Below are 13,469 nucleotides of genomic sequence, written 5' to 3' on the forward strand. Positions count from 1 at the left end.
TTTGCATTGCTAAGAATATGATACACCGATGTCTGGTACATTAGTATTGCATATATTTTAGGTTTTACTTATAGATTTTAAAAATTACCATAGATATATATTATATTGATGCATAATTTGGTCTGAGTAACTACACTGACTATTTACAGAAAGTGCCAGAGCAATCATAATCTCTTACCTAGCATGGCGGTAGCTACCTTAACTTTAGTGTTAACTTGCCTATGCGCTTCATTATTGAAGTCCTCCAAGTTTACAGGTTTTGTATATTTAAGAATATTGTCTAGTTCATGTTGCATATTTTCTCTCAATTGTTCATCTTTGGTAACAATTATAGCATTCGATTCTAAATCCAATGAATATGCCCGACGAGTATAATTGGATGAGCCGATGATAGTCCCAACGGGATATCCTTTATCTGAATCGTCTGTACTATCTGTAATCCAAATTCCTTTAGCATGGTAAGACCAGCCATTGGGTTTATTAACAACTCCTCTTTGCCATTCTCTTAAGGTTATAGTATCAGACTTACCACTCTTTCTTACGTCTTTCAGAAACTTTTTCGATAAATATAAATAAGCATCGGGTATACTCCCAGACATTCCTTTGGATTCAAAAAATCCATTTGCATATGGTGAGGCAGTGATTACAGTACCCGCTTTAGCGCGGCAACTGAATAATGCTTTCTTTATATCTGGAAGCATGTTAAAATAGCCTGCTGTAAAGAACCATTCGTTTAATGGAGAGCACATACTATTTATCAATTTCAAAACTGCAGGTCTTTCTGTTGACTCATCGTAACCTCTATTGAAAAGAGGAGTAAATTGAGATACTGGGTATACAGTTGTCGGATATTTTCCTAAGTCATCAATTGGAATATTGGGTTTTCTCGGTCTGTTTAGGAATTCAGATATTACCAGTGAGGATTTCTTTAGAAACTGCCTCCTTCCATGAATAGGCTCATTAGCTAAATTGTCAGATGGCCAGAACATCTTATATTTCTGATTGTTGTTTGAATATTCTACTTTGTAACTCAAAGCGCTAATTGTCTTGTGTAATGAATAATAGTAATCTGTGAATTCTTTTCTTTTGAATAGATAATACCTATCTTGTCTGTTGGTAAAATAATCGTTTGAAAGATTGGCACCAGAGAGTAAAACTTCATCGTCGAAACCATATATCTTCATGTGTTGCAAGCCAATACCTTCATTATACCTCTTCGGTATCAGTAATCTTTTCCAGCCGACATATGCAGGCGTTCTATATAGTCTTGTGTCAACTCTATTACCATAGTCTCTAACCAAAGTAGCTAGTAAGCTTGCTGAACATTTTGCGGGTGTTTCCCTAGTCCCTCGCAACCCGTCAATTAAGAAGGAGACCTTCAGGTCTTTGTTGTTCTTCATCGCATCACTAACACATTTTATTAGTTCATCTTCAGAACTTCCCAGATATAAAGAGGCAATAAATACTCTCTTCTTGGCAGTAGTTATCTTCTTCTTCAAAGTATCATAAAATTCTGAAGGTGACTCAATAACTTCAATCTCTCCTCGTTTGAACAGAAACTTGGTCTTCAAGTAAGATAAAGAGCTTTGAACAGACTCATAGTAGTTGGAAGGTTGCGTCATGAATTTTCTAAGTTGGTGGGAATAAACTCGGCAGTGATTCGGTGCTATACTTGTAGGCAGCATAACATTCAAACTCAACTATGAAGCGTACTAATCCTGAGTCTCACTATGTAATAAATTTGTTGAAGTACGTTGTTACCTGAGTAATGCCTCTTAGTTATAGTAACCCAGTAGTATCATTGACTTTACTAACCGTCAAGGGACTTTTAGTTTTTACATCAATTTTTAGAAAGTTTATTGCATTAACGTTTTGGTTGTGGAAGAGGGCAGCTAAATATAGTAAATAAACATCAACTGGATAAACATCAGTATATGTGACCAGGTTGTTTCGAATAGGATTCGTTTTTAAAATAGCCTGCTATTTTTTATATTTTATGATAATAAGCTATAAACTATGTATCTGTCGTTATGCATTGCGTTTACTTTCAGAAGAGAGATGCATTCAGAGGGAAGCATTTCCCTGACAAAATAGACTTTCACATTCTGTGTATCTGTATAACATCTTCTTTCTGTTTCTGTTTTCTGTTAGTGACTGTAGTTAATCTGTCTGTGTCATCTAACAGAGAAGGTATAGAATCGAACTCATCCCAAACATTATCTGTAGAGTCACGTATGGACTGCGAGGTTGATTCATGTGCAACAGTATCTTGTGAAGTATCGGATTTATGTACAACCCGATCAGGTAAACCTATTTCAGAAGCGGATTTGAACCGTTTCCCAGCTTTCGGTGATGCCAGTGTGCTACTGTTACCGAATGTCATAGATGCAGGTCTGCTTCCCGTGTCACCAGGGTAGAAATCTCTCAGAAAGATAGCTTTATCGTATGGGGAGAATTTCGGTGTTGGTGGCGGTGTTGGAAACGAGTCCTGATGCGTTGCTCTCATACCTACCTTTATTTTCTGAATTGCAATGTTCAAGTAATAACGGATAGTTCTGATTATCACGGAAGGTATCCTCCAGAACTTTAGGGGAATCTCAATGTAAACACTCGGTATCTTGAAGAAATGATGTGTCATTGCTAGCATCAGACCATATACCACCCCAATGGTGGCACCAAGGATCAATACAGATACAATATACTGCAATAACGTCACAATCACAAACTTGTTCAGCCAGGTATCCATATTCCGAAGCAATTCAAACCAAGTAGTACCTAGCGTAACTCTCAAGAATATATTCAGAGGCAGTGTAACCAGCTGAAGCCAGTTCCACACGGCAATTCGAACAGGTGTAACAACAAACATCGACGTGAACCATACAATGGGACCGCACAGCGCCCAAACAGCACAGTACACTAGCTTCAGTGACCAAGCCAGCCACATCAGCACCGGCGAAACCACCAAATAAACAGCGCGCTTCACATACCACAGCGCACCAAACATAACCTCTTCAGTGACTCAGTTATGAACTACAGAACCTCAGAAGAACTTGCCTTATAATGCCTACAGCGACAACCCAATACCAACGGTAATATAGCTCTTCCTTAAAACCCTAAGCGATGCCCAGATGTTCACCAGGGACGAGTCTCTTTCGCTGCCAAAATTTTTTCATTTTTTTTTTGGCAAAAGTATATAAACAAAGGAAGTTGCAAGAACAAGTTCCAGGATACATGTAGACCACCACTTGTACTGAGTTACACCAATCTATTTTGGGAAGTCGCGCTGTCTAATTCTTCAGTGGGTAATGCTTTGTGGCTGTATTGCGACCTGTTCAGGTGGGGAAGGGGATACACTGACATCATTTGTAAAGGATTACAAATTGGGTGGCCCAGTGCTTTGCTTTCCCCAGCTGCCCTGAGGGTGCAGTTACTAATGTCATTTTGATTGCCGAAGAGGTACAGGCAGCGCTGGCTGTGATCCCTGAAACGTATATACCAGTTTTATGTCTCCTGTTTCTGCCCCATCTTCCCAGCTTGGTGTTTTGAAGCCCAAGCGAATGGATTACTGGGTTCTGGTGATGGAGAAGAGAAAGCCAGGGAATGTGGACGTTGGCGCCTTTTGATACATCTAGCTGGCGTCTGTTCCCTGGACCGTGTTTGTATTGCGCTGCCAGCCGTGCGCCTTCGCCATTTTGGTGAGGTGCCGGTTGAACCATGGGTAGTTGTTGGGCATTCCCAAACCAACACCGCTCAGCAGCGCTGAACTACATTTCAGTTTCATTTACTATGTAACGTCTATATATTACACTGTAGATCCTATCTCCACACACACCGTAGCTACGTGGCCTACATAGTTTGTATTGCATTGTTCTTTTCCCTCTGTCAACAGTCTGTAAATGGACTAAAGTGGTCTTCTCTTGGACACTTTTGCTCTGGCAAGAAAGCGAACGAGATCACACATGAGGGTCAGATTCTTAAAAGAGGCTCTGGGATAAACATTGCACTGTACAAGAGAAGAGTCACAGTAATCAATTTTGGAGTGAATTATTAGGCAAAGAGAGACCAGCATATAGACACTTAAAGATGGACGGGCAGTGGGACTTAGTTATATCGTCGCTGCAGGATATATACAATGCGAACGAGGTGACGGCGTTCGATGAGGACATGGAGATGAAGAAGCTTAACTTCGAGAATTTGGAACTCGCTCAATTGGATGAGTACTTTGACAAGTTCCAAGAGCACAAGGAGAACATTAGAAGAGCACATAGGCTATTGGAGACAGTGCGCACTAACTTGGCTACCGTGATCGAAAACACCGAACCAAGCCAGTCGGCAGCAGGTACACCTGGGCCTAACCATAGTGAAGAGGTAACTCCTGGTGGTTCTGGTGCTGCAGCTAATGCAGTTGCTACTGGTCCTCTGGGCAAGCTGTACTGGATCAGTCAATTTTGTTCAAACGAACCTATCTATCTGCACTCTGAGGTCGCGTATAAGCCCAAAAAGGGAAACATCGATGGCGAGTGGTTTCAATGTGAAGTGGTCAAGATCTCCAGTGATGGGATGAGGTTTGAAGTCATGGACCCTGAGCCCGATGAGCAAGGTAAGACTGGCAAGGTGTTCAAGTGCTCGTGGAAGGATTTGTTGTTGATCCCACCGGAGACTACTCCAAGATCCAAAATACCTAACTATCCACCAGGTACTCAGGTGCTAGCAAGATATCCTGAAACCACTACTTTTTACCCAGCTGTGGTAATTGGAAACAAGCGAGACGGTACTTGTAGATTACGTTTCGATGGCGAAGAAGATGCCGAGAAGGAAACTGAGGTGCCTAGAAGACTCGTCTTACCTTCTCCAATGATCTCAGCATTCCCAACAAAAAAATGAAGCTGTTTGATATATGAATTGACATGAGATAGTTACGAACTGTGAACAATAGAAGGTATAGTGTTTGCAGAGTTATCAGGACATAAGCCTGCTCTTTTTTATCGTACTGCCGGTAGGCACACTGCACAAATCAGAATCACATACCATGCACAAAAACAACCGTGTGCGGACTACAGTAAGGTCCAGCAGCAATCTTATGGTTCTCCAGTCTAGATTGAGTAACCTTAGTATTGCTGACATCAATGGACCATAGCCTATACTGATCACATAGAACGACATAAAAATTCTCACATTGAAACTGCTGGCGACGCTGTCAACAAAACCAGCAAATCGATGAGAGGGATTGTTGGTGCACTTATGGGAGTAGTTGTAATGGTTTGCGTTGCTCCATTGACTGTTATCAATACATATTGCAACATAGCAATTGACTTTTCTGGTTGCGGGACTAGTAGTTTTGAGGTATTGAGAAAACCACAAATCGTGCCCACTGAGGAAGAAGTTAGAAGTTATTGGAAACTAGGTTGCAATGTCAGATTACCCAGAGTACAGAAGTAGGTCGCGGTCACCAAGTCGCCGCAGGCTCAGTGTAGACGATGGCATGAGAGCGCCTAGAGGGGGTTATGGAGATGCTCCAAGGGGTCGGGATCGTAGGTATGAAGATTACAGAGGCGATTTTCGCCGTGGTGGATATGGTGGTCGCAGAGGAAGCAGTAGAGGTAGAGGATTTGGCGGCTACAGAGGGTATGGTGCACCACCACCACGGATGGGTGGTAGAGGATTTGGTAGACGCGGTGGCTACGGTCATAGACCAAGAGGCGGACCGATGATGGCCAGAGAAATGGAACCTCCTTATGAGGAAAAAATAGATAGAAACTATGATAACAGTATTTTCATTGGTAATCTATCTTTCGATGCTACACCCGAAGATTTGCATGATTTCTTTGGGCAAGCTGGAGAAGTTCTAAGAGCCGATATTATCACGAGTAGAGGCCGCCATAGAGGTATGGGTACAGTCGAATTCACAAGTCCAGAAGGTGTTGATAATGCGATTCGTGACTTTAATGGTGTAGAATTTATGGGTAGACCTCTATTTGTCAGACAAGATAACCCTCCACCAGAACCAATGGAATCACTTCCACCAATGAGAGAAAGATTCAACGATTATCCACCAGAAGGCAGGCCTCCAATGTTTGAAGTCTTTATCGTCAACTTACCATATTCCATGACTTGGCAAACTTTAAAGGATTTATTCAGAGAAGCGGGTGATGTTATACGTGCTGATATTGAATTAGATCGTAATGGATTCTCCAGAGGATTTGGTACAGTGTTTTATGGTACTCAAGAAGAAATGTTCAATGCTATCGAAAGATTCAATGGGTTTGATGTTGACGGTAGAATTCTTCAAGTAAGAGAGGGTAAAAACTCTACGGGCTACCAAGCACCATACCAGGCCCCTCCTCCCCCACAGGAACAAGAGATAGAAATGGAACCTCCAACTGGCCCATCTCAATTTACTGAGAACGTCGTGGGTGGTGGTGAGAGAAGCACCCTAATCTATTGCAGTAATCTACCCCTGACAACAGCTACTGGTGATCTTTATGATCTATTTGAGACTATAGGAAGGGTAAGACATGCTGAGCTTAAATTTGATGAATCTGGAGCTCCAACAGGTATTGCGGTGATAGAATATGAAAATGTCGAGGACGCTGACTTTTGCATTCAAAGATTAAACAATTACAATTATGGTGGTTGTGATTTAGACATATCATACGCCAAATATTTGTGAATGGAGAAGTAGTCCACTCAGTATGCCAAACTTAATCTTTTAATATTAGTTTTTCTACCTTTTTGCACATCTCTAATCATTTGTAACTCCTTAATCACATAAAAGTACTACTTTGCTCGATATTGATGTTTTTTATTTGATATTCAAACTTTCACAAAATTGTTTTCCCTTTTCCTTTATGATTCACGAGTTCTTATAAAATCAAAGTCTTTGAATGCAATTTACAGCTGCTTTAAGCAAGGTTCAGAAATCGAAATTTAACCATTAGTGCTTCCCAAAAATACTCTGTATAAAAAAAAAGAACTGAATATCAGTTTATCTTTCCCATTTAAAATTACAGTTTAATATGTAAAGTATAACTAGGATCACTACATCGTGTACATGTTATTCTATGGATTAGTCGACGTGATACTATACAGATACTAGTATTTATTAATTACATAATTGTGCAAGCAATAGTAAGTCCTTTTTCAATATCCATTGCGCATAACTTTTGCTTTCGGTCAGTTTTAGAGATTTCACACGTTATCATAAGTAACTGAAGGTGCAAGAAAAAAAGGCGATGCGATGGCTCAAGTAATACGTGCCCATTAAAGAATACAGTCTTGTTAGTTCCAGAATCTTTGTGAAATAATTAAGAGCCAGGACCAACCTCTAAATTCTACATTTTACTACAGATAAACACCACAATAACCATGACAACAGGACTGGCAGACTACTATATCCACATTAGAATATTTTGGTTGGTAGTTATTGTAACCATTGTCGCACTAATTTACAGACACAGGAATAAGATAGGTATGTAGTTAATTCATTGCATCATGCACATGTCTGGAATATTATACTAACGTCATTCAGGTTATTTCCTTACGTGAGATCGAGGGCTATGAAAAGCCTATCGATTACTAATGGTTAAACTGCTATAGAATCGACATAGGATATAAAATAAGAGAATCTGTAATATTAATCCGGAATAGATTTGGGGGCCATATAAGTTTAAATAATTCATTCACTGACGATTTAGAAAGCGGTCTAGCTTCCAGACATTTTGACATCATCTCCCAAAATAGACATGATGACAGGGGCGGACTGGATGCCAAAGCTAAAGACGAAATAAAAGCAATTATGGAAACTGAACATCTGACATTTGACAAAGCTCGTCTACTTTACACTGAGCGGAAATTTGGTCAGAATGGTATTGCACCTGATGGCACTCCAATAGACCCGAAAGCGGTAACATTCGGATCTTAATTATAGTCAAAAAATAGGACGCACTATGTTATAACCATATTACACTGTACTTTGCAATACATATATTATGTTGTACTGGGGATCTTCGATTCTTGTTACAGTTCGTTTCTTAATTTAGTGTATAATATTCAAATCCAAAAATAGCGACTTGGTATTATAATAGTTGAATTGGGCATTGTATCGTTCCCTAGTTCACTAAAAAAGTCGATTAAAGCTATGTTTATTATAAAAATGCTTATAACTTATACAAATTCTAGGATATTATTATTGTTACTATCTACCGCCAACAACGAAGACAAGTATCCAAATGAGGACTCTTCACGTGGAATATCGACCTTTGTCTTATTTCCTTGGTGTGTTAACGTCTTTGTAGGTGTAGTTCCCTCTTTTACTAAACGAATAGATGAGTCCTTCTCTGAGAAACTCAACTTAGTTGGTGAAACCCAAATAGCATCTTCATCGTATTGCATTCTCTCTCTTGTCTGATTTAAAGACTTGGTGGTGCTAATGCTGTACCTCGGTAAAAGGTAAACTGGATGGGCATCATTTCTTTTAGGTCTAGTTAATACCATATTTCTACTGCCTGTCTCAGGAAGTAAATCACCACTAGGAATATGTGACGAATTGACAACATCAATGGTATCTTCAAAGCCCATGGTAAAGGAGCTAAATTCGAGAGATTCTAAAATACCTGATGAGTTAATTTCTTGACTTAGAGGTTTTTTAGCCGAGTAATGCTCTTCCTCTAAAGAACTGTCTGACTGTTGTGATATATCCTTCTGTTGTTCGAATTCGCTTGAGACATGAGATGGGGCATTCGAAGAAGCAATAGTTTCGTCATCCTTTGTCAAATTTGACTGCATATCTGTAATAGAATCTGCAATCTCCACAAGTCTCTGTGGCTTTTTATTTTGCAATTCCTCGACAAATGAACTATAGGACAAAGATTGAGACAATTCAGGTGAGGGAACCATGCGATCAGTCCTAATAGAACCACTTTCCAGTTGTACATATCTAGTTGGTGAAGTCCTGACTACTTTAAAAGTTGGTACACTGACTTTAGCTTGTGGTACCTCAAAAGCCTTCTCCAACTCACTGAAGATATTTATTGAGTCGTTATTAACATATTCTGTACTCTTTGTCAGTTCTGGATATGCTTTAAATGGAGACTTGAGAGTGTCACTCACAGGTTTGAAATTATTTTCCACCGGTTTAATGACAGCGGCATTTTTTAACTTCCGAGCTTCTCTTACTTGTGTTTCCGTAGCTTGCATCGGTAACTCTTTTTTCTCCATTAGATTTTCAACCAGTGATGGTGTCTCTCTTGCATGAGCTATTTTTTCAAATGCATGCTTACTTTTATCACTGTTGACAGCATTTTGAACTGATAATGATACCAAGCTTGGAAGGCGCTTCCAATTGTATTTTACATCAGTATCATCCAAAACCATTCTCATCCCCTTATATAACTCATAGAATGAATCTGATCTTTGGATTTGTTGTGGTTTCTTTACCACCTTCTGAATAGTAGGAAAGACAAGAGGTTTACCTGCAGATACTTCGCTCTTTGTAGGTAATAGTTCCACATTTTCTTTACTGTCAGCTTGCTCATCAGCCTCTTTGGAAGGATTATCAGGTTCATCATTCTTGGGTTCATTTTCCTGGTATTCAATTGTCTCTTCTTGATATTGATGGGATACCTTCTTGGGATCCTCGTCCTCATTCTCGCTACCCTCAGCAGTGAGTTCATTTTCTAAACTGACTGAAATGTTATCATGGTCGTTAGGTTTTTGTTTAAAATCACCAAACAAATCATTATCATACAAATACAAAGCAGAGGCTTGATTTTTTATGGAAGTGGGTTTCTGAGTTACCTGAGGTTGTACTGTCTTATTTTCTTTCTGGATTGACATGTTTTTTGAGAGCTGTTCCAAAAACTCTTTCTGCTCTACAACTTCATCTGCAATTTCTTTTATCAATAGGTCTGAAGTATTTCCTGCATCATGGTGGATATCCTGGCCCATTCTTTCATTATCTGCCGGTGCCTCAGAATTGGCTTTAGTTTCTTCAAACTGTTTATTGTGCACGACGGACAGGACACGTTCGTCTTCATCTTTTCTATCAACTTTCTCTGCTGATATTTCAACAGAAGTGACCGCTCTTGAAATCAGAGGTTCCTCCAACTCTGCTGTATTTGTCGTATCTTTTATAACAGCCTTATTCCTTGGCTTGGAACTGATATGAACATGACTGATATTCTTATTTGATCCTATTCTCTTTAACTGAATTTTCTCATTTGTTGGGCGTTTAGTTTTCTTACCACTCCCCTTGAAAATAGATTTGAAAAAGTTAGACAAACCAGAAGTCTTTTTAGACTTGTCTGCTTGAGTTTTTGAAACCCGTTGTTTTCGACCAGGTGATTCAGTTACCTTTGTTCTCACATTCTTTGAGATTTTCTGGACATTGTTCTTTGAAATCTTAGTAGATGTGTTATGTTCACGACTGTATATTTCTCCAGAGGACTCAACATCTTTCAAGTCACTCTTGTAACTTCTAAATGTTGTGATAGTACCATATGATCTTTTCTTCTCATGCTTTGCATCATATTTGTCCGATTTGTCTGCCTTTTCTGCAATGAAATTATTCATATCCATAAGTTTAGCACTGTCATTTGACTTTGATGACGCAGCTATTTTTGGTTTTACTAATTCAGATATTAGCTGAGCTTGAAGGTTCAATAACGAAGTGGCTAAAGGTGACCGAGTTGAGGAGTAGCAATTAGGCAATAACTGAGAAAGCTGTCTGACAACAAAAGTTATCATTTGTTCCGGTCTTACCACATAATTAGATTTTGTACCATCATATAGAACCGTCGTGATCCTGATTTTATCTAATCTTGTTGTATCCTCAAATTTCATAAACAAACCTGCATAAAGTGAATTTTCAGTAATATATGAAGGCGATGGACTTAAGTTCAAAAACAATGCAACTTTTGATTTTTGTCTCTCAGATTGGTAAGCTTGATATTCGTGAGCAGTAGAATATAGAGTCACGCCGTTAACCTCAGCCTTAAATAGATGAAATGCTGTATCTTTCTCAAGAATTTTTGCCTTAGTAATCAAGTCTGCTATTCTTTTTTCTGTAGTAGACTTTGATTTTAATCGACATGAGATAGAGAATGGGTCAACTTCTCTAATACAATCAAACCGCAATATATTGCCATCTACAATAGTAACTTGAACATCATCAATGTAGCTATATTTCTGAACTTTCATTCGTGGAATTTTCGAGGGAAGCGGAACCTCATTAATCAATGAATTTGTAAGAATATCAGACAGCATTGGCCTGTTTGGATTTTTATAGTAACTTTCAGAGTTTTGAATATCTAGGAATACAACATAATCACTAAATATAACAAGCAGCTTTCGTTTTGAGATGTCTGATGAATCAATTATATCATAAACACCAACAACTCTTCTTTTTAGCCATTTGTATTGCAATTCAATGGGCCAGCCCTTTGCTAATTCAGTAAGTATTTTACCAGATGGAGTAAAAACTCTAGTAGTGTATGAATGAAGAGGAGACTCTAGTTTTCCAAAAGAGTCTATAATATCAATAATATTGTTGTAAAAGCTTGTAGCTTCTTTTTCTTGATTGCCCCAATCGGGTGTTGATTCCCACAATCTCTCTATTATAAGTTTGATTTTGAGCAGTTTTTCCTGGGGACCTTTCATGAGTGCCTCCATTTTCATTTCCGTGTACTCCTCCTTCTTCGGTATTACATCACCAAAGTTCTCAAGAAATAGTTTTATATCTTTCGAGAAATTTTTAGTTGCTGCCTCATGTCTTGTGTAAGCTTTGTAGAAGTACGGAATTGTGATATTACACGCTTTTAGCACTTCAAATGATCCAAAAGGTACAGCTGCTTTCAGTGAATCGAGAAATATACAATTTATACGAGTAACTTCATCAATAGTAGGTGGAAACAACCTGTTCAGTTTCAATGTAGATAACCCTTCGATCTCTTCATTTAATACATTTACCCTCAAAATGATTAGAAACTCTTGTAAAAATTCTACGAGATCATAGGTGAATTTAGTCTGCAGCTGTAGAAGCTCATTGCAAACAGATTTCAAGAGTGAGGTATCACTGTTGAACAGAGAAGGCTCCTCGTCTGGAGCTTTATATGCATATTCTGTTTGCTCAGGTGAGTACTCCGTGACAGGGTTGAACAATTGTTCTAATTGCTCACCTAGATAATACACTAACTGATTGTTGTAGTCAATAACATCTTCATTATTCTCATAAACTACATCCACCATAGTTGAAGTGATCACTCTGCTTGTATCGTTTAGCATACCATAGTTCTTCAATTTTAATAGAAACACTTCTGGATCTACATTGGGTATTAATGTTGCAGTACTGGCTAATTCACCTGCATGTGTTTGATCATATTCAAAAGGTAGATCGGACACAGTAGTAATATGTTTCTCAAATAGAGGGTATATTTTCAGCAATGTGACCGCTAGACATTTCCTAGCATTGGAGTCCTTATACTTAGGATCAAGATTCTCAATGGCGGGATAATACTTTGAATTTTTCGATATGTTTACGTTATTGAAAGTCGTGGCACCAAATTTATTAACCATGATAGAGTTGAAATTGGTATTGTTATCCATACCTATTGCGACGAGAAAGTCTCCCCATATAAGTTCATCACTGCCACGAAATATTGTCAGTGTGTCTTTCATTTCTGTCAAAGACACTTGTACATCGGGAGATATATGAGCCAAATTGTTGTGTAATAATATAGGTTTCTCTTCTATACTCTCCTTTGAATAATTTGAAGATTGCTCGGAAACCATTTTGCGTGTTCAATGTGATCTTTACCCTAGTGCTTTCTGTTACTAAATTTAACTTATAGGCTAACTATTGTAGTAAATAAGCCAATCCCAAACTACCTAGTAATTTGTTCTTCTAGCTTTGATCTTCTATCTCTCAACCCAATATATAGTTTTATCAACTAGAAAGTCGAATTTATTAGCTTTATCTCTTAATGTATCTCTCAGTTATAATGCTAACGGGATTTGCAGATCAATCAAAGTGCTTAAAATATAGAAGTATCAAGTACTTTTAGAATCATCAACATACTAAGGGGGATAAATTTTAACTATAGTATCAATATTTACTATTATTTGTCAAGACATCGTATCCCATTTCTTGTTTATCCGAACCTTCATCTTGTTTATTGTTTTTGTTTACTACACTTCCTAAATAGGAAAAAGCTTCAATTTTTTTTCCACATCTCTCAGAAGAACAGCATTTCATTCAAAGCTTCGTCTTATACTATTGTAAAGAACTGTAGATGAGCTCTAATTTACAACAGTGAGCAAACACTCAGCATCAAACTAATGAGTGTCAGAGGGTGTCTTGTCTTTGTAACCACAGGTGCTTAATGAACATTGCCCTTGCTTTGGGATGATTGGAAATCGTGCCTAGTTCCGTTGTTTCTTTGCACCATTGCTCAGTCCGCTGTAATAGTACACCA

At 38.5% G+C, this 13,469-nt stretch overlaps 6 protein-coding genes across 6 annotated transcripts; 3 read left to right on the forward strand and 3 right to left on the reverse strand.

Annotated features, from left to right (window-relative positions):
• Window positions 1-164: 164 nt before the first annotated feature.
• Window positions 165-1,685, reverse strand: PGS1 (CDP-diacylglycerol--glycerol-3-phosphate 3-phosphatidyltransferase; the record flags this gene model as incomplete). Its single annotated transcript, XM_445176.1, has 1 exon — window positions 165-1,685. One exon carries the CDS (start codon window positions 1,683-1,685, stop codon window positions 165-167), a length of 1,521 nt encoding a protein of 506 aa, XP_445176.1.
• A 413-nt stretch (window positions 1,686-2,098) lies between these two features.
• On the reverse strand, window positions 2,099-3,004 carry LDB16 (Ldb16p; the record flags this gene model as incomplete). The annotated part of the gene is made up of 1 exon (XM_445177.1): window positions 2,099-3,004. The coding sequence occupies one exon, from the start codon at window positions 3,002-3,004 to the stop codon at window positions 2,099-2,101; it is 906 nt and encodes a 301-aa protein (XP_445177.1).
• A 1,079-nt stretch (window positions 3,005-4,083) lies between these two features.
• On the forward strand, window positions 4,084-4,884 carry SGF29 (Sgf29p; the record flags this gene model as incomplete). Its single annotated transcript, XM_445178.1, has 1 exon — window positions 4,084-4,884. The coding sequence occupies one exon, from the start codon at window positions 4,084-4,086 to the stop codon at window positions 4,882-4,884; it is 801 nt and encodes a 266-aa protein (XP_445178.1).
• A 526-nt stretch (window positions 4,885-5,410) lies between these two features.
• On the forward strand, window positions 5,411-6,670 carry GVI51_B04719 (RNA-binding protein; the record flags this gene model as incomplete). Its single annotated transcript, XM_445179.1, has 1 exon — window positions 5,411-6,670. One exon carries the CDS (start codon window positions 5,411-5,413, stop codon window positions 6,668-6,670), a length of 1,260 nt encoding a protein of 419 aa, XP_445179.1.
• Window positions 6,671-7,365: 695 nt separating this feature from the next.
• Window positions 7,366-7,921, forward strand: GVI51_B04741 (uncharacterized protein; the record flags this gene model as incomplete). The annotated part of the gene is made up of 2 exons (XM_445180.2): window positions 7,366-7,468; window positions 7,608-7,921. 2 exons carry the CDS (start codon window positions 7,366-7,368, stop codon window positions 7,919-7,921), a joined length of 417 nt encoding a protein of 138 aa, XP_445180.2.
• Window positions 7,922-8,163: 242 nt separating this feature from the next.
• BUD3 (Bud3p) lies at window positions 8,164-12,786 on the reverse strand (the record flags this gene model as incomplete). The annotated part of the gene is made up of 1 exon (XM_445181.1): window positions 8,164-12,786. The coding sequence occupies one exon, from the start codon at window positions 12,784-12,786 to the stop codon at window positions 8,164-8,166; it is 4,623 nt and encodes a 1,540-aa protein (XP_445181.1).
• Window positions 12,787-13,469: the final 683 nt, after the last annotated feature.

Source organism: Nakaseomyces glabratus, chromosome B (assembly GCF_010111755.1).
Source record: "Nakaseomyces glabratus chromosome B, complete sequence".
NCBI classification, from domain to species: domain Eukaryota; kingdom Fungi; phylum Ascomycota; class Saccharomycetes; order Saccharomycetales; family Saccharomycetaceae; genus Nakaseomyces; species Nakaseomyces glabratus.